The 26,382-nt window shown below is 51.2% G+C and overlaps 8 protein-coding genes and 1 long non-coding RNA gene across 9 annotated transcripts; 1 reads left to right on the forward strand and 8 right to left on the reverse strand.

The window, feature by feature from the left end:
- Positions 1 to 3,352: 3,352 nt before the first annotated feature.
- LOC146526666 (histone H2B) lies at positions 3,353 to 4,016 on the reverse strand. Its single transcript, XM_085206854.1, has one exon. It carries the CDS (start codon positions 3,938 to 3,940, stop codon positions 3,566 to 3,568), a length of 375 nt encoding a protein of 124 aa, XP_085062980.1. The 5' UTR covers positions 3,941 to 4,016; the 3' UTR covers positions 3,353 to 3,565.
- Positions 4,017 to 9,922: 5,906 nt separating this feature from the next.
- Positions 9,923 to 10,431, reverse strand: LOC146526667 (histone H2A). The gene has a single exon (XM_085206860.1). It carries the CDS (start codon positions 10,402 to 10,404, stop codon positions 10,030 to 10,032), a length of 375 nt encoding a protein of 124 aa, XP_085062986.1. The 5' UTR covers positions 10,405 to 10,431; the 3' UTR covers positions 9,923 to 10,029.
- A 599-nt stretch (positions 10,432 to 11,030) lies between these two features.
- On the reverse strand, positions 11,031 to 12,233 carry LOC146526668 (uncharacterized). The gene has a single exon (XM_085206856.1). The coding sequence runs from the start codon at positions 12,103 to 12,105 to the stop codon at positions 11,242 to 11,244; it is 864 nt and encodes a 287-aa protein (XP_085062982.1). The 5' UTR covers positions 12,106 to 12,233; the 3' UTR covers positions 11,031 to 11,241.
- Positions 12,234 to 12,374: 141 nt separating this feature from the next.
- On the forward strand, positions 12,375 to 26,018 carry LOC146526669 (uncharacterized). Its single transcript, XR_014879362.1, has 4 exons — positions 12,375 to 12,502; positions 12,578 to 12,747; positions 25,647 to 25,773; positions 25,849 to 26,018. It is a non-coding gene; the product is annotated as an uncharacterized LOC146526669 (long non-coding RNA).
- Positions 13,210 to 14,434, reverse strand: LOC146526670 (histone H4). The gene has a single exon (XM_085206882.1). It carries the CDS (start codon positions 14,335 to 14,337, stop codon positions 14,026 to 14,028), a length of 312 nt encoding a protein of 103 aa, XP_085063008.1. The 5' UTR covers positions 14,338 to 14,434; the 3' UTR covers positions 13,210 to 14,025.
- Positions 14,835 to 15,581, reverse strand: LOC146526671 (histone H3-like). The gene has a single exon (XM_085206852.1). The coding sequence runs from the start codon at positions 15,491 to 15,493 to the stop codon at positions 15,083 to 15,085; it is 411 nt and encodes a 136-aa protein (XP_085062978.1). The 5' UTR covers positions 15,494 to 15,581; the 3' UTR covers positions 14,835 to 15,082.
- On the reverse strand, positions 21,859 to 22,542 carry LOC146526672 (histone H2B). The gene has a single exon (XM_085206857.1). It carries the CDS (start codon positions 22,444 to 22,446, stop codon positions 22,072 to 22,074), a length of 375 nt encoding a protein of 124 aa, XP_085062983.1. The 5' UTR covers positions 22,447 to 22,542; the 3' UTR covers positions 21,859 to 22,071.
- LOC146526673 (histone H2A) lies at positions 23,194 to 23,702 on the reverse strand. The gene has a single exon (XM_085206859.1). The coding sequence runs from the start codon at positions 23,673 to 23,675 to the stop codon at positions 23,301 to 23,303; it is 375 nt and encodes a 124-aa protein (XP_085062985.1). The 5' UTR covers positions 23,676 to 23,702; the 3' UTR covers positions 23,194 to 23,300.
- On the reverse strand, positions 24,302 to 25,504 carry LOC146526674 (uncharacterized). The gene has a single exon (XM_085206855.1). It carries the CDS (start codon positions 25,374 to 25,376, stop codon positions 24,513 to 24,515), a length of 864 nt encoding a protein of 287 aa, XP_085062981.1. The 5' UTR covers positions 25,377 to 25,504; the 3' UTR covers positions 24,302 to 24,512.
- Positions 26,019 to 26,382: the final 364 nt, after the last annotated feature.

The raw sequence follows: 26,382 nt of genomic DNA on the forward strand, positions 1-26,382 counted from the left end.
GCTAGAAGCCTCTTGCCGCTGACATTAGTCACCGACGAATTCCAAAGTCTATGTTTGCAATTGAAATCCCCGATCAGAAGGACCGAGTCTCCCATACTAAGTAGCGCCAAAATGTCGCTTTCTAATAATTGCCTAGACGGCGAACGATAAACTGAAGCTATAATTAAAGGCTGATGGCCTGTGAGGAATACCTGACACACCGACGCCTCGGCTGCTTCGAGAGACGGAGGGTCGAGTGGTATACAGTGTAAATTCTTCTTGTAATAAATCATAGTGCCTCCACCGTGGGTGGCTCTATCATTTCTTACAATCCTGTAGTTCGCAATGCCAGGACTACGAACAGCAGGTTTAAGAAAAGTCTCCTGTATACATAAGATATCTATTTGATGGGCGTGCGCGAAGGCGCTCACAGCCTCTTTTTGGCGTTTGACACCGTTTGCGTTAAAGGTCGCTATTGACAGGGCTCTAGGTTTAATACGCGCGAGTTGCGAGTCAGCGGGCCGTGGGGTAAATCTATTTATGACCGCCATTGGAAAAATTTAAACCGCGACGAAGCCTTGAATGGCTTCGATGAGATCTATATGATCTATAATGACTTGAGCGCGATCGTCGGAACCGTTCGTGTTCCTAAGTTTCGCCGCGAGGACTTTGATTTCTTTGAAATCAAAACATCTAGCGAATCTTAACACAAGTGCTAAGTCGCTAGCGTTAGAAGAGGGGGCGGGCGCGGCGCGGGAATGCGCGGGTGCGGGCGCGGGCGCGGCGCGGGAAGGCGCCGGGCGCAAGGGCGCGATCGCGGTCGCGCCGGAAGGCGCGAGCGCGGGGCGGGGAGCCGCTACCTGAGGGGTAGGCGGCTGTACCGGTGCCGCGGCGAGGGCGACGACCGGTGTAGGTGCGGGTTTAAACCACGCATTCTCTTTAGGGAGAGGGGCGGGCTCGTATTGAGTAGGAACCGGCTCCTTTTTATTGGAGGTGCGCTTTTTGCCTCCGCGCCTAGTGCGTCTGCGCGGCGCGCGGGAACATCCGCGATAGTTCGCGGGATGGCCCTGCGTCTCGCATAGCACGCAGCTTGGGGGCACAGCGGGATCGGGGACTTTGCGGGGACAATCCGCAGTCGCGTGATCGTCTAGGCACTTAACGCACCTAGGCCGCGCGAAACAATTGCGGGCGGAGTGCCCGTATAATTGGCAGCGATGACACTGCCCAATGAGACCCCTCGTATGTGGGGGTTCGACTCTGATGCCGGTGAGAGAACACACCGACCTCAGATTGAATATTTCCTTTCCCTCCTTAGTGAGGTCAAGGATGACTAACACGATATCGAATTTCGCTTTGGTACGCGAATTATAGAGACGGTGCGCCTGGCGCACGGGGTAGCCTTTGCTACGAAGGTCATCTAACACGAGATCGACTTCGATCTCTTTGGGAATGCCCTTGAGAACGACGCGCAATTGGCGCTCGTCCTCCAGGGCGTAAGAGTGGTACCCTATCTGGTACTCACGAAGGAAAGAGGTAAATTGTCGGTGTTCCGACGAAGACCTAACTTGGATTTTGATTCCAACCTGCGTTAAGCGCGCGGTGGAATATTGGACATTGTGGCTATTGAGCCACTGCGACACCTTGCCCCATTTGTGCTTATCTTGCACATAAATGGGCGGCGGGGGTTTAACGCGGGGCGCGCGGGGGGGTACATCCTCTTCCCGCTCAACCGCAGAGGCGGGGGCAGGGGAGGGGAAAACCGTTAAGTCGTTCGCGCGGGAACGCCGGCCGTCGGGTTTGTTCGCCTTTTTGGGCGGGGGGGGGGCCTTAGGGGCCCTGGCCTTACGCTTGGCCGAGCGCGATCCGACGGTCTCGAAACCGTCATCGTCCGAATCGGAGGACAGGCAAGTGCCCTCCTCCATCTCTACCTCAGTCTGGATCGGCGTAGGGGCACGAGAATGCTCCCTCGGCGGGGCGACTCCGAGGTCGCAAGGCCCACCGGAGAACAACGGCTCATCTTCGGCACTCGGGCCGGCAGCTGAAGGCTGCATATCGGCATCCGGGCCGACCTCTGGCGCGCTAGGCGAGCTAGGCGCATCGTGTCGCGTTTGCGCGAACTTCATCACGGCGTTGAATGCCTCCCCGTGGAAGGTCTCTAAGTACCTCAGCAGCTCGGAGCTACTGAGGCCGGCCATGCTTTGTCTCTCCCCTCACCTTGCGGCGAGGGACGGGGTGTGTGCTTTAAAACTAACACTATATATAACAAGCAAAATCTACCGTCGGTGAACAGTAGGTGAGTACCTATCTAATAACAACTGTGTATTCACTTACTGAACAAACAATCCGGACGCTGGAAACGAGCGATGCGGGACTCGGCAACCACAGGGCAACGCAGCGCAGCAGGACGCCACGCAGCTCAGCAGTCGCAGGAATCCGCAGCACAACACTAATATAAATACAGTATCACTTCGACAAGGGATCGAAATAAATATAATAGCCCAATTGTGCGACCTCACCGAAGCAAGGCCGAATCGGATCTGGAAAAAAAAAAAAAAAGTGGGGCGCGGCGGCGCCTTATAAAACGTCAGGGGGGGAGGGGCGGGGCACGTGCCGTCCCTTTCGCACGCGGTGCGGTGGCGAGTCGGGCGTCGGGCGGTGAGAGTGCCTCGTCGATGCCGTGCTGTGTACGTCTTCTGTGACTATGCGTCGGTCGCAGTGAAATAATAATGAAATGAAGAAGAGAAGAGAAGAGAAGAGTAGAGATCAGATCAGTCATCAGTAGTAGTTGGCGCGTCGGCCGGGCCCGGCATCATCGGGCGTCGGTCAGTGCTATCTATCTATCTATCTATCTATCTATCTATCTATCTATCTAACTAACACACTCGTGTGTTAGTTAGATAGATAGCTAGCTAGCTAGCTGGCTGGCTGGCTGGCTGGCTGGCTGGCTGGCTGGCTGGCTGGCTGGCTGGCTGGCTGGCTGGCTGGCTGGCTAGGAGGTTCTATTACATGAATACGACATTATAATAATATTATTAATAGGCTACGTGCGTTTCTAACGGGGGTACATAAAAATAATAATAATAATAATTATTATTAGGATTAATTATCGTTATGTGGTGATGATAATAATTATTGTATTATTCTTTCTTAATTAATATTATGTCATTAGTTAATTGTCATTCGTGTGCGTGCGTCTATTAATGTATTATTATTTTCATCTGAGAGTAGCAACACTATTTATTTATTTATTTATTTATTTATTTATTGAATTTATCACGCTCACACACAATAATATTTACACTTAGAACTAGGTGTAGGTAGGGAGACGTTTTGCGAGAAACTGTTTTTGTTTTATTTTTAAACACGACTCATATAGTGGCCCTTAAAAGGGCCTTTTGAGAATGCGCGCGACGACCGATGATGACGATGATGATGTAGTCGATGCGTAGTGTAACAGCACCAGTGCAGACACACACACTTTAGCACGAGAACACGGACGGATACACGCGCGCACACACACACATCGTCACACGGCACGTTCGCGAGCGCATTCGATTTTTAACTGTCGTCTCTTCGACGGACCACTTCACTTGGAGCTCGTGTACTTGGTGACGGCCTTGGTGCCTTCGCTGACGGCGTGCTTGGCCAACTCGCCGGGCAACAGGAGCCTCACGGAGGTCTGCACCTCCCTGGACGTGATCGTGGACCTCTTGTTGTAGTGGGCGAGTCGCGACGCCTCGGCGGCGATACGCTCGAAAATGTCGTTCACGAACGAGTTCATGATGGACATCGCCTTGCTGGAGATTCCGGTGTCCGGGTGGACTTGTTTGAGCACTTTGTAGATGTAGATGGCGTAGCTCTCCTTCCTCTTGTGCTTCTTCTTTTTCTTGTCCGACTTGGAGATGTTCTTTTGGGCCTTGCCGGATTTCTTGGCGGCCTTTCCGCTAGTCTTGGGCGGCATGATAAGAAAGGTTTGTAATTAGTACTATCGATGAGAAAGGTACACACTCTCTGCGTGCACGACGGTGTCGGTTAAAAAATTTCGTCGTTTTTCGTTTTCGTTTTTTCGTTTTTCGATTGAGCAGTATGCTGTTGGCCATATCGGCCTCTACAGCGTCACCGGGCTTGGGGAGGCCGAGCTAGACGAGCTCTGACCTTGGCATGGCTACCGTGGAAGGTACCAACAAAAGAGAACACAGTGGCGCAAGGGCGTCTCCTTTGAGACTCGGACCGCGACTTGCGAACACCGTTCGTAGTGGGGGGCTTTGCTTCGATCGGTTCGACCAAAGCCTACTGGGGAGGGCTCTTGATGCCCTATTGGATTAATGAGTGCGGGCTCCTCTCGCGCCGAGGCGCGATTGGGCCACAGTAAAGCTGGGACCTCGTCTCCACCGGCGGGGACGGTGTGCGTAGCGTGTATGTGTGCGATTGTGTGTGGCCCTACCTACAAATTTAGGGTCGTTCGCTTTAGTGATGGGGTCAGCATCATCGGTTAAGATATCCCGGGGTCGACGGCGATCCCACGGGCGACGTTTGGCGTAATTACACGAGTTTACCACCAGCGGATTCGGATGCGATTCGGCTTTAGTGAAATAACTACTAGAGAGCTTCCGACAGTGCTCTTTTACTGAGTCTAATTTGACGTCTCTGTGGAGATCGGTATTACGCATGTACCACGGGGCACCGGTAGTATTACGCAAGAATCGGTTTTGAATTACTTGTAATCGGCTAAGGTCTGTCTGTGCGAACACAACACAGGCGTAGGCGAAAATGGGTCTGACGCATGCTTTATAGAGTCGGATTTTATTTCTAAGTGAGAGTTTACTTTTAGCACAAATGAGTGGATATAAACAACTTAGGACGTAGGCCGCTTTGCGGCGAACATAAGTGATGTGGGCTTTAAAGGACAGTTGACTGTCGAGAATGACACCTAAGTATTTGGCCTGTTTGGCCTCGGGAATTATTTTGCCTGAAAGGCGGACATGTGGCAGGTAGTCTGTCCTACGAAGGGGGAAGTAAATGATGTTACTTTTATCGGGATTGACCTCTATACGCCATTGAAATAGCCACTGACCTATGCGGTCCATGGACTTTTGGAGTCTGTTAGCTATGCAGACTGATACACGGCCGGACGTATAGACGGCGGTGTCGTCTGCGAAAAGGGCTAGGTTTGTACCTGGGGTTTTGGGGATGTCGTGAGTGTACAGATTGTACAGAAGCGGGGATAGTATGGAGCCCTGAGGGACTCCAGCTCTAACTGGCCTACTGGAGGAAAGGGTGCCTTCTACCCTATATCTAAATGAGCGGTTTGATAAGTAGTCTCGAATGATGTGCACGAGTCTGTCAGGTACGTTAGTCTTTTGTAACTTGTAAATCAAGCCATTGTGCCAGACTTTATCAAACGCTTTTGCAATGTCTAAAAAGATTGCCGCTGATGGCATTAATTTGGCTCGGGATAACAGGAATTCCGTGAGGCGGTGTACCTGGTGTATGCTGGAGTGTTTGGCTCTAAAGCCGAATTGTTCGGGGGGGATTATGTCATTGGCCACGACTGCGGCTTGGAGACGAGTGAGGAGGATACGTTCGTATATTTTGCCCATTGAACTGAGAAGGCTTATGGGGCGATAACTGGACGGGGATGTGCGAGGTTTCTTAGGCTTGTGAATACCTATGACTATTGCCTCTTTCCATTGGTCTGGGAATGAGCACTCTTTTAAGAGCGTGTTGAAAATGGCAACGAGAAGCGTTAGAATATGAATGGGAAGAATTTTAAGGATCTTATTCGAGATGCGATCGGATCCTGGGGCTTTCTTTGGCTTAAGGCGCTTTATAATGTCTTGTACCTCTTCGACAGAGGTCGGTCTTATAGGTTCGCCCGCTGGTGGCAACGGTGCCCACGTTTCGACCTGTGTGTCCACCGCGGCGACGTGAATTGGATCACACGGTTGTTCCGAGGGGGAGCATTGACTTTCTAAGTTATCCGCTAGGCATTCGGCCTTTTCGAGATCGTCTGAGGCTAGTGTTCCGTCCGGACGGATTAACGGCGGTAGTTCGACTACGGTGTCGTTTTTGAATGATTTAGTTAATTGCCAGAACGCTACGTGCGATGGCGTAAGCTCTGATAACCTATGATCCCAAGATTCGTCTCTGAGGTCCTCGAACCGGGCTCGAACCTGTCTTTGGAGCCTCCAGAGTTTAGCGCGGTTAGCCGGCGACGGAAATGAATCGTGCGCCCTATTGGCGATGTTTTTACGTCTCATGAGCTTTCTGAGATCTCGCGGGATCTTAAAATGTCCTTCTGGATTACTTGGAATTTCCCTAGAACACTCGTCGAGAGTGCTACCCAGTCTGTCAGTAAGTTGGTTAATTTCCGCCTCGACTACTTCCACCGAGTCGAATCTGTCAGGTATGTCGTCTGTCGGTTCCGTGTCGGGATTGCCTAGGCGCTCCGCGAACTTAGACCAGTCGGTGATGGTGGTTTTAGGAAGAACTGGAGGACAATCGGGTCCTAATTTAACTATTACAGGTCTATGGTCTGAGTCTAACTCTGGTATTACCTCGATAGAGCGCAGCCTGAGAGAGACGCCCTGCAGGATGGCTATGTCGAGAATTGAAGGTCGGCCCCGGGGCCCAAATCTAGTGGGAGTGAGGGGGGCTATTATCTCAAAGCGAGAGGTGGTCAGGTCATAGATATTTTCGAGTTCGATTCCTCCTCTATTTGTGGAGTTGCAATTCCACCTGGTACTTTTACAGTTAAGGTCCCCGGCTATGATAACCGAGTCCCCCATGTCTAGTAGTGTCTGTAGGTCGCTTCTAAGTAAACTCTTTGATGGAGAGAGATAGGCGGAAGCTATAATAGTGGGTGGATGTCCAGTCATGTGAACCTTACAGACCGAAACTTCGATGTTAGTGAGCGTCGGCGGCGGATCGAGCGGTATGACGTGAAGCGTCTTTCTGTAAAATATGACGGTGCCGCCTTTGGCGCCGTCTCTGTCGTTACGAATAGTGCGGTAATTGGCTATCTTGGGATCCCTATTGCAATTTCTAAGGAACGTTTCCTGAACTAGAAATAAGTCGAGTTGTCGGTTTGTAACAAAATCGCGGACTAGCCCCATTTGCGTATTGAGACCGTTAGCGTTAAAATAACCTATGTTGAGAGAACGCGGCTTGACTCGCGCGAGTCTTAAATCGGGCGGGTTGATTCTAAAATTATTATTGACCGCCATTGGAAGTTTGAGCATTGACATATAATAATTTGGCTATAAGCTTTCTGTTGAGCTTAATTACTTGAAGTCGACTTTTAGGATCGCCGTTTGAGTCTACTAAGCCTTTCGCGAAGGCCAATAATTCGTCTTTATCTAGTATATCTAGAAAGCTGGTCGCAATGTCGATCGCGTCTTCGATCCTATCCTGTTCTGTTACCTCCCCACGGGGCTGTCGGGCAGAGGAAGTGGCCCTGGAGGGCTTGGGTTTGGGATTGGAGGCCTTGGCGGCTTGGGTCTCTGGTAGAGGTTTTTTCCACGCATTGGTGGAAGGAAGAGGGGCTGGTTGGAGTAGTGGCTGAGGGCCGGACGGGTTTTGCGCTGGACGGGAAGGCATCGAAGCCTTATGCGTCCTGCCGCCCTTTCCGCCGGACCTGCGTGGGGCCCTAGGGCATCCGCGGTAATTTGCGGGGTGCCCTTGGGTCTCACACAAGACACAGCTGGGAGGTACGGCCGGGTCTGGGACCTTGCGCGGACAGTCAGCAGTAGCGTGACTTTCTAAGCACTTCACGCACCTGGGTTTTGCGTGACAGTTTTTGGCGGAATGCCCATAGAGCTGGCAGCGGTGACACTGCCCGGGAATGCCACGAGACCATGGCTTATCTATAGTAATGCCCGTGAGTGAGCAGATGGATTTAATATTGAAAATTTGTTTGCCCTCAGGGCTGCGGTCTAGGACAGCTAGGACCATGTCGTAGCTTTTTTTAGTGTACTGATTGTACATACGGTGGACTGCCCTAACTGGAAGATTTTGGGATTTTAAGTCCCTGAAAACTGACTCGGTCTCTAATTCGGATGGGATACCCTTGAGGACTACACGTAATTGACGCTCGTCCTCCAGAGCGTATGAATGGAACCCTATCTTTGAATTCCTAAGGTGGGTCGTAAGGACCCTGTGGTCTTTAGGTGTTAACACCTGAATCCTAACTCCCTGAGCTGTGGATCTGGCAGAATTGAACTGCACTTTAGCGGACAACATCCATAGTTGTAAATTGTCCCACGCTTTCTTTTCCTGAACTATTATCGGGGGAGGTAACCTGTCCCTACGAACGCCGGCCGGTAGCGGTACCGAACCGTCGCCAGAGTTGGACGCGGGGATCGAACTATTATTATTGCTTGTCTTGGTTGTATTGTCAGTCTTGTCGGTAGAGTCTACCTGCGCACCCTTTTTGACTACCTGCGCGTTGTCCCTAGACCTACGCGGGGGTGAGGACCGCGGGGAGGGGGTTTTTTCTGCGCGCGCGGCGCGTTTGGCTGGGGTTGTTGGCGGAGAACCTAGCGATCTACGGGCCTTCCGTTTGGCCGATTTTGATTTGACGGTCTCGAAACCGTCATTATCCTCCACACCGGGAGTTTCTTCCTCGTCGGCTGAGGCCTCAGAGGATGATGAAGACGACGAGGAAGCCTCCGCGGCCTCAGACTCAGACTCGGACTCCGCGTCATTTGCGGAAGCCTCGTCCTCATCCGAGCCGGCGTCGGCCTCCTCAGGTTCGTCCTCCATCTGCTCTATTAACTCGGGCGATTGAGCGATCGCCTCATTATCGACGTACGTTTTTAGGCCTTCTAAGGCGTCGGGGAAATGTTGCGCGACGTAGTTTAGCAGGTTAACCGCATCTACTCGGATCATTTTGGGGACAATTGACCCCCCGCCGTGGCGAGGGGTGTGTGCCTACTTTGACCTAATGTCTCGGCCTGGTGGGGCCGGGGTGAGTACCTAGCTTAAGCTAACACTGTGTAAAAGTACTCACGTGGGTATGGAATCCAGGTGAAATCCTATGGACACTAACACACTACACTGCACTACACAAAACAACGGAGATCGCCGCTCGCCGAACAAACGACGCCGATCGGTCCTCTTCGTCTTCTTGGTGTTGCAGGGTGGCGTAGGTCGATAGTGCGCGCGTGCGTGGATTGGTTTTTGGTTTTTGGGTTTTTTGGTTTTGGTGATTGCGAAAGCGATGCCAAGCGGACATTGAGACGTCCTGGCGGTACCGCGGTCGGATTGGAACCCAATTTCGTCGGATCCGGGTCGGTAGTCATTCCGTTCTGTGGACGCACAAGCGCTTACGACGCGCGCCAGCCTTTAAGAGACGAAATTGACCAAGTACGTGTACACACGTCACAATCATCCAAACCACCTCCCCCCCCCCCCCCCCCCCCGAACATATTATCATTCGTATACTTTTAAATTTGAAATTTATAAGATACATGTAGGAAATTAAAAATTTGTTTACATTACGTATACAGGATGGAATTGTCAGCACCACTTTAAATGAAACCACAGTTTCAACTACTCTATAAAAGCCCTATAAAGAAAAATAACTTACCCTGAAGTTATGTGATATGTTATGTTATATGCAGTTTCAGTAAAAGAAGCGCTGCCTCTTCCACCTGTATATTATGTGTGTGTGTGTGTGTGTGTGTGTGTGTGTGTGTGTGTGTGTGTGTGTGTGTGTGTGTGTGTGTGTGTGTGTGTGTGTGTGTGTGTGTGGGTGGTCTGTTAGACAATTTTTTATAATATCGAAATTGATGTGTGCCTAAAATTGTTATATATATATATATATATACTTATTCATGACCGTCCACACTATGTAGTGTCATGCTTTATATATTTTGTTTGTTTTAGAAGACGTCTCGCTTAATGAAACAATTTATGCAATTTCGAAGCGTTCACGGAAATATTTTGTGGCCCTTAAAAGGGCCTTTTCACAAAAAAAAAAAAAACCCAAAAATTTCAGAAAACCAAATCCACACCCACACACGCACACACGCACTAGGGGTGTCAGGATTAGGCTTTCTTCTCAGTCTTTTTGGGTAAGAGGACTGCCTGGATGTTGGGCAGTACACCGCCCTGAGCGATCGTAACTCCCGAGAGCAACTTGTTCAGCTCCTCGTCGTTACGGATCGCCAATTGGAGATGCCTCGGGATGATTCTGGTCTTCTTGTTGTCCCTAGCGGCGTTTCCGGCCAACTCGAGCACTTCGGCGGCCAGATACTCCATCACGGCGGCCAGGTAGACCGGTGCACCGGCTCCCACGCGTTCGGCGTAGTTGCCTTTTCTCAAAAGCCTGTGTATACGTCCCACTGGAAACTGAAGTCCGGCACGGTTGGAACGAGACTTTGCCTTTCCCTTCACTTTGCCACCTTTGCCGCGACCCGACATGTTGAACGATAGTTAGATGAATTTGAAAGACAATATTTAAAAAAAAGCCCGTTTTTTGAAATAAGTACTCGTGTATCGCGCGCACGTTGAGCGGGGACACGAGCGAGCGTTCTCGTAGACGATTGCTCACGACGATGCACGACGATGCACGACGGTGTACAACGACGATGCGCGACGGTGTACGACGACGCACGACGATGCACGACAATCGCCGAAGTAAACAGAAAGCTAGCTAGCTGTTCAGCCTAGAAACGGATAATAAAAATATACTATAGTAAATATATATAATACAGATAACAATATATACACTTAATATATATATACTTTTTTCTTTTTTTTTTTTTTTTTTTTTTAAGACCATACAACAATTGGTCACAAAATTATATTGTTAATGAAGTAGGAGTTTATTATTTGTGACACTAATTTTGAATGAATATTGAGAATTGAGTAATCTAATAGTGGATTCACCGACTTACCAATCACTCATGATACTGTGAATATATTGATTGATTTAATTGATTATATTACATAATATAAATTTTCGTAGCACACGAGACGTTCGTCGTAGAAGAAACTGTACCACCGTTCATTGATACAACATATGTATGTATGGCGTATTTGGAAAGTTTTGTTAGCCCTGAGAAGGGCTTTTTGTCGTGCTACCGTTGCACATGTATATATACATATATATACGTATATACACCTACCTATCGTCGTCACACATACACACAACACACACACACACAACACTCGCCACGAGTTATTCTCGTGTAGTGCGCGTTATTTAACGTCCGTTTAGCAATTGTATATAGATAGATATATGTCTATTTTATTTATTCACTTTTTCGGCGTGGCGGACGCGGCCTTCTTAGCCGCCGGCTTGGCTCTGGGCGTGGCTGCCTTCTTTGGTTTGGGCGCTTTGGGCTTCTTCGTCGGCGGCTTGGCGGTCTTCTTCGCCTTAGAAGCGGCGGCGGTGGCGGCGGCGGCTCCGCCCTTCGCCTTCGAAGCGGAGGATGCGGCGGCGGCGGCTTTCTTGGCTGCCGTGGCGGCGGGCTTCTTCTTCGCGGCGGCCGCCTTTTTGTCCTTCACTGTCGTCTTCGATTTGGACTTGGACGGCGAGGACGCTGCGGCGGCGGCGGCGGCGGCGGCTGCTGCCGCTGCTGCTGCTGCTGCTGCGGCCCCCTTCTTGCCGGCCCTGCCGCCTGCGGACGCCGCGGCGGGAGCTCCGGACGCCTTCTTCTTCTTCGACCTAGACGAGGCGGAGGCCGACGACGACGATGCGCCGGAAGCTGCGGCGGAGGATCCCTTGCCGGCGCCGCCGGCCGCAGACTGCTTGCTCTTCGAAGCGGACGACTTGGACTCGAGCTTGAAACTGCCAGAAGCGCCCTTGCCCTTGGTCTGTATCAGGGCACCGGACTCGACGGCGCTCTTTAGATATTTTCTGATGAACGGGGCCAATTTCTCGGCGTCCACTTTGTACTGGGCCGCTATGTACTTCTTGATAGCCTGCAGAGACGAACCGCTGCGCTCCTTGAGCTCCTTGATGGCGCTGTTGACCATCTCGGAGGTTTTGGGGTGGGTCGGTTTCGCTTTTGGCTTCTTGGCGGCGGCGGCAGCGGCGGCGGCGCCGACCGCTGACTTGGGCTTCTTCGCCGGGGTGGCGGGTGCGGGAGCTTCTGATGCTACTGCTGCGTCGGCCATTATTATTATTATTATTATTATTTATTACACGCACACGCACGCACACGATCACTCACAAAGAGCAATAAATTGTTATGAACGCGGAAAGTATAGTTTATATTGATATATACGTTGTACGTTGTACTGGCGTGGCAGAGGTCGCTAGTGGCAGTAAGAGCGGTAGCGATACCGTGAGGAGAGCCGCGGTGTCGCTGGACATTTTCTCGTACGAACGCTCGAAACTTTTCACTAACAGGCGTCTAGAAAATTATAATTTTTACATTATTTCAGATGTTGAGAGGGACCCGCCACCCGTGAGGGCCTCGTCCGTGAACCCGTCGACCGGCTCGCGGGCCGAGCGCCACGACACGCGTTGATTTGACGGAATTACGAGCTGTCGAATACGTCGAAGTGCTACGTGCGTACCTCCGGTCGTGTTTAAAAGTTATTTTTCTCTATAAAAATTTATTGAAACGATTTTCCGTTTCGACAGATCGAAAGCGAAGAATACCCGCCCGCCCGGAGATATCGAAAGATCGCCGTGCGACGGTCCGTCGACCCCCTCGAGGACCTCCAAGTGGAGCATCGTAAAACACCCGATGCCCTCGCTGAGCGACGGTCCACCGCGGCCGCCGTTGTCGAGTACGCGGAGTGTTTACAGGGGTGAGTGTGTGTGTTTGTGTGTGTGTGCATATATATATATATATATATTATTAAGATATATATAATTCTTAATGTTTACTTTTCTTCCCTCTATCAAGATTTTAACTTTAATACCAAACAAAATAATAATATATTCAATATATAATCATGTGCACATCGTACTCGCCGCCGTTGTCGTCGTCGTAGTCGTAGTCGTAGTAGTGATCAGTCCATTTCGTACATACAGAAGGAGACGAGCGTCACGTGACGGATGATGCTGCTATGATATATATATATATATATATATATATATTCTCATTTAATTAATTGTAATGATTTACTTTTTCATTCGTTACGGACGACCGACCGTGCATAATCAATCAAATATTAATAATATACATACACAATGTATCATATATAATAGATACATACATCACACTTGTGGGCTATAGCATCACAGGGTGATATGCTAATGATACGAGATTTAATGAATTGAACTCCTTTATTATATATTTCCGCTACGCTACGTTGGTGGAACATAATTTCACAATTGCATTTGTAGCGAATAAATTCAGGGCGCGCTGATATTATAGCGTAGCGTTTTAACTAACAATTGATATTTATAAATAATATTAATACTTGTGCAATACCCTCCCTACACAATCATAATACGGATGGATATAACTTTATAACTTACTTACCTGCCTACTTGCTCGCTCGCTACATCTCTTAAGTATAAACTGTGCGCTTTGGTTACAACATGAATATGTATGTAGTAGTAGTAGTAGTAGTAGTAGTACAGTGAGTGTGCAGTGTGTAGCAAAATATATCAACATGTCACACACATACACATTTTCAATACTTACATTACCTACCTACCTACCACAGTTATGAGTTAGAGCTACTTGGATGTTATTCATACTAAATACATATTGTTCGGTTCGGTCCAGTCCATATCCACCAAATATAGTAAGTGAGTAACTAGTAGTGCACACTCGGAGCGCTGAACTTTTAATAAAGTCAACGTCCGGGACGTCCGTGTGGTTAAGAAACATAAATTTTATTTAATTCTGAAATTTGTGCGGCCCTGAGAAGGGCCTTTTGTTTATGTGAAACCGACGGAGAGAGAGAGAGAGATTATGCGGTCTGGTTCGAGCTGGATCACACACACAATCGAGATGTAAACGACGCGATTACACCGACTGACCACCGCGCTCGCGCGCCCGAACGCAAACACACACACTAAATTCTCACACTCTCGTCGGTTTCACTTCGGTTCGGCGGTTGGCGGTTAAAATATTAACCGCCGAAGCCGTACAGAGTGCGCCCCTGCCGCTTCAGGGCGTACACGACGTCCATGGCGGTGACGGTCTTCCTCTTGGCGTGCTCCGTGTACGTGACGGCGTCGCGGATCACATTCTCGAGGAACACCTTCAGCACTCCGCGAGTCTCCTCGTATATCAGGCCGGATATACGTTTGACGCCGCCCCTGCGGGCGAGACGACGGATGGCCGGCTTCGTGATGCCCTGGATGTTATCGCGCAGCACTTTCCTGTGACGCTTCGCTCCGCCTTTTCCCAGACCCTTTCCACCCTTACCGCGACCGGTCATGTTGACTATGTGACGGCGGTATGCACACTTCTGGTATTACTTCTAACGCTCCGCTCCTCGCGAGTGACGGGGAGACGTTCAACTGCGAACGTACGGTAGAAACTTATGTCGCATATTTTTTGACCCTCTCTAAATATATACCCCCCCCTCTACGTTCGGCTGTGTTCGGCTCCACTCGTTGGTCATGCGTATGTGGAGTAGGGGAGAGGGGGGGGGGGGGGGGGGATTATGCTGATGATAACAATAATAATTAAAATAAAAGTTATAGTACATAGTATAGTATAGTGCACGCAATTATTATTATCATAATTATTTATATATATATATATATATATATATATATATATATATATATATATAAATGATTATCGTGCATGGATAGATAGTGTAATATATAATATAATATCTCTCTATCTCTCTACGTTGCAAGTGCAAGTATGTTGTATTTATTATTATTATTATTTTTTAAATTAAGTATTATTATTATTATTATTAGTATGTATGTTTGTTTGCATTGAATATTGCCCCGTACAGATGAACAGTGCGACACAGTACGACACGAGGACGGACGGACAGCCAGCCCAGACGGTTCTTTGTACACGTGTGAAACGACAACGTATATAAATATCAGAATAATTTGTGGCCCTGAGAAGGGCCTTTTGGTTTCACAACACACACAATATACACAATCGTGTATATTGTTTGTTTGTTCGTTTGTATTGCAAGCAAGCAAGCTAGCTGGCAATTACGCACGTTCGCCTCTGATCCTGCGGGCGAGCTGGATGTCCTTCGGCATAATGGTGACGCGTTTCGCGTGGATCGCGCAAAGGTTGGTGTCCTCGAAGAGGCTCACCAGATACGCCTCGCTCGCCTCCTGGAGGGCCATAACGGCGGAGCTCTGGAACCGCAGGTCCGTCTTGAAGTCCTGCGCTATCTCGCGCACCAAACGCTGGAAGGGCAGCTTGCGGATCAGAAGCTCCGTGCTCTTCTGGTAGCGACGAATCTCGCGGAGGGCGACGGTGCCGGGCCTGTACCTGTGCGGCTTCTTCACGCCGCCGGTGGCAGGTGCGCTCTTGCGAGCCGCCTTCGTGGCGAGCTGTTTGCGCGGCGCCTTACCACCGGTGGACTTGCGGGCGGTTTGCTTGGTACGAGCCATCTTGCACTACTACTGAACTGAACGCGGTACTGAACTGAAGTGAACTGTTACGCGCGGGCACGTCTCGCTTCGTCCAAAGTAATATTGGAAGTGTTCAAAAAAGTCCCGTATCTTCTTCATCCAGCGTGTGTATGTTTTCACGCCGGGCAACAGTACCAAGGCGGATGCCCTTAAACTGTGGTATCTTTCGGCGACTATGACAATAGCCGCGTCGTTGTGTGATGGCCTTGGAGCCAAGGGGGAGAGTGGGTTAACGTGGGGTTAAATTTGGGTGAGGAAGGAAATTTTTCTATAGGAAAGGATGAGCTTTGGCGCCCCCTGGGCGGTCAGCCAAGCCAGGTGAGACTCACGGTTCCCCGTGAGAGGCCCAGCTTAGGCGACCAGCGACCGAAGGGGCAGCTCAGGAGTCGGAATTAGGTAAGGTAAGGATATCCCTTGGTAGGCGCATCCTGTCTGGTGGCCTGGTATGCCACGGTGCTATGTCCTGGATATGCAGGTGGTCCGAAGCATCGGCGCGGCTGTATGCGTTGCGCGCAAGCCGGCCGATGTGTACCTCCAGGCTCTCTATGTTGAGGTCGCGCTGGAGAGTGGCGTTTCTTACGTAGTAGGGAGCCTGGGTAACGCGCCGGAGGGCGACGTTCTGGACCACCTGCAAAACCTTGCGCTGGGGCGCACTTGCAAGCGCGTACCAGGCCGGTGCTGCATAAGTCAGGTGGGGCCTCACGAAGCTCTTGTAGAGCGCCAATCGTGTCCGCAGCGGAAGGCGCGAGCGGAGGAGCGGGCGCAACATGAAAAGCGCCGTTTTGGCGGCATTGGCGGCTTTCTTTATGTGTTTGTTCATTTTTAATTGGCGGTCGATAATGACACCGAGGTAGGTGGCGGCGGGCGACCAGTGCACTTGTTGGCCGAGCAGGTTCAGCGGAGGAGGCGGTCTCAGTCGGCACCCAAACGAGATGGCCTGGGTCTTGGCCACATTCAGAGTGAGCCTCCACTCCGACAGCCAGCCCGGCAGTAGGTCTAGGGTGCGCTGCAGCTTGGCGGCGGCATGTTCCGGGTTCAGACTCTTCGTGAGCAGGGCGATGTCGTCGGCATAGAGTGCCAACATCGAGCCCTGCTCTGTAGGGATATCGTCCGTGTACCAGGTGTAGAGGGCAGGAGAGAGAATACTGCCCTGAGGTACCCCGGCGGCGATCAGGTGGCTGCTAGATATTGCACTCTCCACTCTGACGCGGAACGTCCTGCCCTCGAGAAAGGCGGCGAGGACGCGCACGATGTGGAACGGGGTGCCGGCGCGAAGAATTTTCAATAGTAGACCTGGGTGCCAAACGCGGTCGAATGCGCTGGCGACGTCCAGGAAGGCTGCAACTGCACTCTCCTTCCTATTCATTGCTGCCGCTGCAAAGTGTATGACTCGTGCGATTTGTAGCGGAGTTGAATGACCGCTGCGAAAGCCAAACTGTTCGGGCCGCGGTTGTAGATGCGGCGCGAGAAGCGGTAAGAGGAGCTTCTCGAACAGTTTGGCTATCGTGTTGAGTAGGGTGATGGGGCGATATCCGTCCGGACGTTGCGGGTTCTTTCCTGGTTTGGGGATCATAATGACCAGGCCCTCCTTCCACGCCTGGGGGTAATGGCCCAGGCGTAGAATTGCGCTGAAGAGCCTGGCCATAGCGGCGATTAGTCTTCCTGTTATGTGTCTGAAGGCGCTGTTGGGCACTCCATCGATCCCGGGGGCCTTCTTTGGCTTCAGGCCCCGGATCGCTTTCTTCACCGCTGATGGTGAGAAGTGTGGAGGTGGCGGGAGCGTATCACACGAGGACAGTGAAGTGAAAAGAGCCTCGACTTCATTTTCAATTTCGGCATGGCGGTCCGGACACTCGCTGTGATTTGGGCGAAATTGGTCAGCCAGGTGTTCGGCCAGTACTTCGGCGCGCTCCTCCGAGGTGTACCGGAGGGCGCCGTCACTGTGTAGAATTGGCCTGGCGGGTGGCCTCTTTCTCATTATTTGGCGATTTAGCTTATGATACGAAGATTGGTCACAGCTGGCGCGCTCGATTCGTTTCTCCCAATTGGCAGTATCGCGGTCCTCAAGCGCTGCCTTGATGCGCTCGATTTGGCGGTTGAGCTTGGTTTTAAGCGCCGGGTCTCTGGACCTCTGCCACTCAGAGCGCGTCCTCCTTTTTTCGGCGATGAGGGCGAGGATTTTCTTCGAGGGTGGAGGCAAACCACGAGAATTATGAGGGATAGTGGCAGAATTCATAGCCCTGCGTATCTGCGCCGTAATATTGCGCTCCAGTCGGTCGATACTGTCCGCGTCGACGAGTGGATCGACACAGGGTGAAGGTTCGGCTTGAAGTGCGGTTGCGAAAAGCTCCCAATCGACGCGTTCTCTGGTTGGAGGGCCTCTGGCTAGTGTCGTCTCGCCCGCGATGGTGGCCAGGACCGGCTGATGATCAGAGCCGAAGGCGTCCGGTAGTACCTCCAGGTTGATGGCCTCAAGTCCACGATGCACAACCAAATCAATAGTAGTAGGGTTGTGGCTACCGACGTCCGAGTAGTGAGTCGGTTCGTCGGGGCCCTCTACTTCGTATCCGCTTCTTTGGGCGTCACGGAAAAGAATCCTCCCTGCCTGGTTGTTGGAGCCACAACCCCAGGCAGTATGGTGCGCGTTCCAGTCCCCTGCGGCCAGAGTCGGGGTATCACTAGAGACTAGCTGCCGTACAGTGTTAATGTCCAGGCGGACGCCGCCCGGGCGATAAGATGCGTATACCTTCATTGGTTTATTGTTGTGTTGTATTTCGACACCCAGAGCTTGAAGTGACTGGGTGTCGATAGCAGGCAGCTGTTGAGCGACCAGGCCCCTGCGGGTCGCAACAAGGAGGCCCCTGAGTTGATTCCCTCGAGTTGTGTCCAATCTCAGCACGTTATAGCCCGAGATATTTGAAGAGAAACCGGCGTTGAGATGGGTTTCGTTTATTAGTGCGATGTCAATGTTATATGTGTGCAACATGTGGCGGAGGGCGGGTATCTTCCTCCGCAGCCCCCGGGCGTTCCAGTAAACAATCCTAATTTCGGGTGTGAATAGTAAGGAGATTTTTCATGCCCTCTATGACACACTGGACAGGGTCTTGACCTTCCCTCAGGGCGAGGAGAACGTCCTTGAGGGTGTCAAGAGCCCTGTCAATGGCGATAAGTGCAGGCTGCGTCCTGGCCTGCGTCTGCCGTGTGTAGGTTGTGGTAGCGGTGGCGCCTGCAGCGGGGGCTGCGGCGGCGGGTTGGCGGGAAGTGGAGGCCGCGGGGGTGGCGGACGTGGCTCTGGCTTGCTCCTCTTGCCGCCTCGTCCTCTTGCCCCCTCTCTTCTTAAGGCGTCTTCCGCCTTTTTCAGTGGGCGGGTTGGCGGGGGCCATAAGGTTGGTGGCCTCGCTCTCCGCTTCCACAGTGTTAACTTCCGCTCGAGGAGCGGTCCTAAACGCCCTTCGCGTGGTATCTACTTGAGAGAGGGCTACTGTGCCGGCCCTCTTATTACGCAATTCTCGCTTGTACTGCGGGCAAGCCGTGTGATTCGCTGGATGTGCGCCGCCACAGTTCGCGCAGGTCGCGGCAACGTCGAGGGGCCTCGGGCAGTCGCTCGCGGCATGTTCGTCACCGCACCTCACACATGCCAACCGCCGGTGGCATCCGTGGCTTGAATGTCGGAAACCCTGACACCGGTGACACTGGGCCGGGCCCTTTTTGTTCCTCCAAGACTCAATTTTAATGCCCTGCATATATAGTAATTCAGTGACTTCGTATATGGCCGGTACAAGATCGGGTGTGTTGGCCAGTATTGCAAAAAATATGCAGCCAGGGCGCCCCCTTCTCGCCCTAATCGGTCTTACATATTCTGCCTTGAAGCCTAACTCTCCTAAGGCTTCGGTAATTTCCTCTGGCGTGGTGGTGGCAGGCAGCCCTCGGATCGCCACCTTTCGGCTACGCTCGGACGGGAGGGCGTATGAGAACCAAGATAGTTGTTGGTCTTTCTCTGTCTCACACAGGTATCGTTGAATAATTCGATACTCTTCGGCTGAGTTCGGGGAAAATCGTATGCCTTTCCCGAAGGGGCGGGCATTCGGCGGATGGCCGAGGCGTTCTTTTAGAGCCTTGAAGTGTAATGTCCAGTTAGACAATTCCTCTACAATCAAGGGGGGAATTCGAGGTTTAGGTTGCGAGGGCTGTTGTGGCCCCGCTAAAGAAGCTGATGCACTAACCTGTGCTGCCGAGCTGGATCCAGTGGTGCGCAGCGCATCGGCGAATGTAGTAGAAGCGGGTGTAGTAGAAGCGGGTGCCGGCGAGGGCGCCGGTACTGTTGTCGTACATGCGGGGGCGTTGGGCGTGGCGAGGGGCGCCGGTGCTGTTTCAATCCTCCTGTATATGCGCGGATCGCGCTGGGGGAGGGGCTTAGCGCACAAACGTTTGGGCGTTGACAAGGTTAATTCTGAGGCGCCGTCCGAGGTGCGTGGGCGTCTCGCAGGTGTCAATGAGATTGGGTTGATATCCAAGGCGGTCGGTGCGTCCGGGGCTGCGGAAGAACCGTGGCCGGCGCGTGCGCGGTCCAGTTCCCTACCCTGATCAGTGAGGAACATAGCAATATGTGCCAGCAGTGATTGGGAGAGAACCCCACGCTTCTGCAGCTCGGCCACGGCTATGATGTCAGAGTGCAGCGAGGTACGCGGTGAAAATTCCAGGTCCACTTGCGGGGGTGCGGAAGGAGAGCGGCGGGGTCGGGAGGCGCCCCTATCTACGGGTCTGCTCCTTTGGGATATCACTGGCACTGTCACTTCGCGGGCGCTCTCAGCGGGAGGCGCGATGGCACCGGCGGAGCCAGCAGCGGCGGGCGCGGCAGCCTGCGCGGCATCGGGCGCGGCGACGGACGCGGCGGCGGAGCCAGCGGAGGCTTGCGCGGCGGGCGCGGCAACGGGGCCTGCAGCGGCACGCGTGGGGAACGCGACGGGAGAGGTGGCGGAGGCACGCGCGACGGGCGCGGCAGCGGTGCGCGCAACGGGCGCGGCAGCGGCGGCGGTGCGCGCAACGGGCGCGGCAGCGGCGGCGGTGCGCGCAACGGGCGCGGCAACGGCGGCGGCGGCACGCGCAGCGGGCGCGGCGGAGGCAGCGACGGCGGGCGCAGCAGAGGTGCGCGCGGCGGCGGTTGCGGTGGCAGATGGCGATCGGGCGCGCGGGCGAGAGCGCGAACGCGACCGACGTTTTCCCTTTCGGTCACTCATGATGAGTGAGCGAGATGGCATGCACTATACGTCCGCTTCGGCAGTCATCGGGCCCTAGAGCGGGACCGCGAGGTCCGATGGAGACAGATGTACACTTATGATGGTGATGGTGATGGTACACTATACACTCAACACTGGTTACACTGGGTCGTAGGTGGCTATCGCAACGCAGAGGCGCAGGCAAAACTTGGTACTTATTTCGCAGGAAATAATAGCAAGTTCTTGACCGTATGAAGACTCGTACCGAGAGAGGTGTTCACCGCTCGGCGGACGGGCCGATCCTCAAAAAAGTGGGGCGCGGCGGCGCCTTATAAAACGTCAGGGGGGGAGGGGCGGGGCACGTGCCGTCCCTTTCGCACGCGGTGCGGTGGCGAGTCGGGCGTCGGGCGGTGAGAGTGCCTCGTCGATGCCGTGCTGTGTACGTCTTCTGTGACTATGCGTCGGTCGCAGTGAAATAATAATGAAATGAAGAAGAGAAGAGAAGAGAAGAGTAGAGATCAGATCAGTCATCAGTAGTAGTTGGCGCGTCGGCCGGGCCCGGCATCATCGGGCGTCGGTCAGTGCTATCTATCTATCTATCTATCTATCTATCTATCTATCTATCTAACTAACACACTCGTGTGTTAGTTAGATAGATAGCTAGCTAGCTAGCTGGCTGGCTGGCTGGCTGGCTGGCTGGCTGGCTGGCTGGCTGGCTGGCTGGCTGGCTGGCTGGCTGGCTGGCTAGGAGGTTCTATTACATGAATACGACATTATAATAATATTATTAATAGGCTACGTGCGTTTCTAACGGGGGTACATAAAAATAATAATAATAATAATTATTATTAGGATTAATTATCGTTATGTGGTGATGATAATAATTATTGTATTATTCTTTCTTAATTAATATTATGTCATTAGTTAATTGTCATTCGTGTGCGTGCGTCTATTAATGTATTATTATTTTCATCTGAGAGTAGCAACACTATTTATTTATTTATTTATTTATTTATTTATTGAATTTATCACGCTCACACACAATAATATTTACACTTAGAACTAGGTGTAGGTAGGGAGACGTTTTGCGAGAAACTGTTTTTGTTTTATTTTTAAACACGACTCATATAGTGGCCCTTAAAAGGGCCTTTTGAGAATGCGCGCGACGACCGATGATGACGATGATGATGTAGTCGATGCGTAGTGTAACAGCACCAGTGCAGACACACACACTTTAGCACGAGAACACGGACGGATACACGCGCGCACACACACACATCGTCACACGGCACGTTCGCGAGCGCATTCGATTTTTAACTGTCGTCTCTTCGACGGACCACTTCACTTGGAGCTCGTGTACTTGGTGACGGCCTTGGTGCCTTCGCTGACGGCGTGCTTGGCCAACTCGCCGGGCAACAGGAGCCTCACGGAGGTCTGCACCTCCCTGGACGTGATCGTGGACCTCTTGTTGTAGTGGGCGAGTCGCGACGCCTCGGCGGCGATACGCTCGAAAATGTCGTTCACGAACGAGTTCATGATGGACATCGCCTTGCTGGAGATTCCGGTGTCCGGGTGGACTTGTTTGAGCACTTTGTAGATGTAGATGGCGTAGCTCTCCTTCCTCTTGTGCTTCTTCTTTTTCTTGTCCGACTTGGAGATGTTCTTTTGGGCCTTGCCGGATTTCTTGGCGGCCTTTCCGCTAGTCTTGGGCGGCATGATAAGAAAGGTTTGTAATTAGTACTATCGATGAGAAAGGTACACACTCTCTGCGTGCACGACGGTGTCGGTTAAAAAATTTCGTCGGATCCGGGTCGGTAGTCATTCCGTTCTGTGGACGCACAAGCGCTTACGACGCGCGCCAGCCTTTAAGAGACGAAATTGACCAAGTACGTGTACACACGTCACAATCATCCAAACCACCTCCCCCCCCCCCCCCCCCCCCGAACATATTATCATTCGTATACTTTTAAATTTGAAATTTATAAGATACATGTAGGAAATTAAAAATTTGTTTACATTACGTATACAGGATGGAATTGTCAGCACCACTTTAAATGAAACCACAGTTTCAACTACTCTATAAAAGCCCTATAAAGAAAAATAACTTACCCTGAAGTTATGTGATATGTTATGTTATATGCAGTTTCAGTAAAAGAAGCGCTGCCTCTTCCACCTGTATATTATGTGTGTGTGTGTGTGTGTGTGTGTGTGTGTGTGTGTGTGTGTGTGTGTGTGTGTGTGTGTGTGTGTGTGTGTGTGTGTGTGTGTGTGTGGGTGGTCTGTTAGACAATTTTTTATAATATCGAAATTGATGTGTGCCTAAAATTGTTATATATATATATATATATACTTATTCATGACCGTCCACACTATGTAGTGTCATGCTTTATATATTTTGTTTGTTTTAGAAGACGTCTCGCTTAATGAAACAATTTATGCAATTTCGAAGCGTTCACGGAAATATTTTGTGGCCCTTAAAAGGGCCTTTTCACAAAAAAAAAAAAAACCCAAAAATTTCAGAAAACCAAATCCACACCCACACACGCACACACGCACTAGGGGTGTCAGGATTAGGCTTTCTTCTCAGTCTTTTTGGGTAAGAGGACTGCCTGGATGTTGGGCAGTACACCGCCCTGAGCGATCGTAACTCCCGAGAGCAACTTGTTCAGCTCCTCGTCGTTACGGATCGCCAATTGGAGATGCCTCGGGATGATTCTGGTCTTCTTGTTGTCCCTAGCGGCGTTTCCGGCCAACTCGAGCACTTCGGCGGCCAGATACTCCATCACGGCGGCCAGGTAGACCGGTGCACCGGCTCCCACGCGTTCGGCGTAGTTGCCTTTTCTCAAAAGCCTGTGTATACGTCCCACTGGAAACTGAAGTCCGGCACGGTTGGAACGAGACTTTGCCTTTCCCTTCACTTTGCCACCTTTGCCGCGACCCGACATGTTGAACGATAGTTAGATGAATTTGAAAGACAATATTTAAAAAAAAGCCCGTTTTTTGAAATAAGTACTCGTGTATCGCGCGCACGTTGAGCGGGGACACGAGCGAGCGTTCTCGTAGACGATTGCTCACGACGATGCACGACGATGCACGACGGTGTACAACGACGATGCGCGACGGTGTACGACGACGCACGACGATGCACGACAATCGCCGAAGTAAACAGAAAGCTAGCTAGCTGTTCAGCCTAGAAACGGATAATAAAAATATACTATAGTAAATATATATAATACAGATAACAATATATACACTTAATATATATATACTTTTTTCTTTTTTTTTTTTTTTTTTTTTTAAGACCATACAACAATTGGTCACAAAATTATATTGTTAATGAAGTAGGAGTTTATTATTTGTGACACTAATTTTGAATGAATATTGAGAATTGAGTAATCTAATAGTGGATTCACCGACTTACCAATCACTCATGATACTGTGAATATATTGATTGATTTAATTGATTATATTACATAATATAAATTTTCGTAGCACACGAGACGTTCGTCGTAGAAGAAACTGTACCACCGTTCATTGATACAACATATGTATGTATGGCGTATTTGGAAAGTTTTGTTAGCCCTGAGAAGGGCTTTTTGTCGTGCTACCGTTGCACATGTATATATACATATATATACGTATATACACCTACCTATCGTCGTCACACATACACACAACACACACACACACAACACTCGCCACGAGTTATTCTCGTGTAGTGCGCGTTATTTAACGTCCGTTTAGCAATTGTATATAGATAGATATATGTCTATTTTATTTATTCACTTTTTCGGCGTGGCGGACGCGGCCTTCTTAGCCGCCGGCTTGGCTCTGGGCGTGGCTGCCTTCTTTGGTTTGGGCGCTTTGGGCTTCTTCGTCGGCGGCTTGGCGGTCTTCTTCGCCTTAGAAGCGGCGGCGGTGGCGGCGGCGGCTCCGCCCTTCGCCTTCGAAGCGGAGGATGCGGCGGCGGCGGCTTTCTTGGCTGCCGTGGCGGCGGGCTTCTTCTTCGCGGCGGCCGCCTTTTTGTCCTTCACTGTCGTCTTCGATTTGGACTTGGACGGCGAGGACGCTGCGGCGGCGGCGGCGGCGGCGGCTGCTGCCGCTGCTGCTGCTGCTGCTGCGGCCCCCTTCTTGCCGGCCCTGCCGCCTGCGGACGCCGCGGCGGGAGCTCCGGACGCCTTCTTCTTCTTCGACCTAGACGAGGCGGAGGCCGACGACGACGATGCGCCGGAAGCTGCGGCGGAGGATCCCTTGCCGGCGCCGCCGGCCGCAGACTGCTTGCTCTTCGAAGCGGACGACTTGGACTCGAGCTTGAAACTGCCAGAAGCGCCCTTGCCCTTGGTCTGTATCAGGGCACCGGACTCGACGGCGCTCTTTAGATATTTTCTGATGAACGGGGCCAATTTCTCGGCGTCCACTTTGTACTGGGCCGCTATGTACTTCTTGATAGCCTGCAGAGACGAACCGCTGCGCTCCTTGAGCTCCTTGATGGCGCTGTTGACCATCTCGGAGGTTTTGGGGTGGGTCGGTTTCGCTTTTGGCTTCTTGGCGGCGGCGGCAGCGGCGGCGGCGCCGACCGCTGACTTGGGCTTCTTCGCCGGGGTGGCGGGTGCGGGAGCTTCTGATGCTACTGCTGCGTCGGCCATTATTATTATTATTATTATTATTTATTACACGCACACGCACGCACACGATCACTCACAAAGAGCAATAAATTGTTATGAACGCGGAAAGTATAGTTTATATTGATATATACGTTGTACGTTGTACTGGCGTGGCAGAGGTCGCTAGTGGCAGTAAGAGCGGTAGCGATACCGTGAGGAGAGCCGCGGTGTCGCTGGACATTTTCTCGTACGAACGCTCGAAACTTTTCACTAACAGGCGTCTAGAAAATTATAATTTTTACATTATTTCAGATGTTGAGAGGGACCCGCCACCCGTGAGGGCCTCGTCCGTGAACCCGTCGACCGGCTCGCGGGCCGAGCGCCACGACACGCGTTGATTTGACGGAATTACGAGCTGTCGAATACGTCGAAGTGCTACGTGCGTACCTCCGGTCGTGTTTAAAAGTTATTTTTCTCTATAAAAATTTATTGAAACGATTTTCCGTTTCGACAGATCGAAAGCGAAGAATACCCGCCCGCCCGGAGATATCGAAAGATCGCCGTGCGACGGTCCGTCGACCCCCTCGAGGACCTCCAAGTGGAGCATCGTAAAACACCCGATGCCCTCGCTGAGCGACGGTCCACCGCGGCCGCCGTTGTCGAGTACGCGGAGTGTTTACAGGGGTGAGTGTGTGTGTTTGTGTGTGTGTGCATATATATATATATATATATTATTAAGATATATATAATTCTTAATGTTTACTTTTCTTCCCTCTATCAAGATTTTAACTTTAATACCAAACAAAATAATAATATATTCAATATATAATCATGTGCACATCGTACTCGCCGCCGTTGTCGTCGTCGTAGTCGTAGTCGTAGTAGTGATCAGTCCATTTCGTACATACAGAAGGAGACGAGCGTCACGTGACGGATGATGCTGCTATGATATATATATATATATATATATATATATTCTCATTTAATTAATTGTAATGATTTACTTTTTCATTCGTTACGGACGACCGACCGTGCATAATCAATCAAA

This window comes from Heliconius melpomene, unplaced genomic scaffold (assembly GCF_056956725.1).
Source record: "Heliconius melpomene rosina isolate 202511_hmr_F unplaced genomic scaffold, ASM5695672v1 Hmr00036, whole genome shotgun sequence".
Classification (NCBI taxonomy): domain Eukaryota; kingdom Metazoa; phylum Arthropoda; class Insecta; order Lepidoptera; family Nymphalidae; genus Heliconius; species Heliconius melpomene.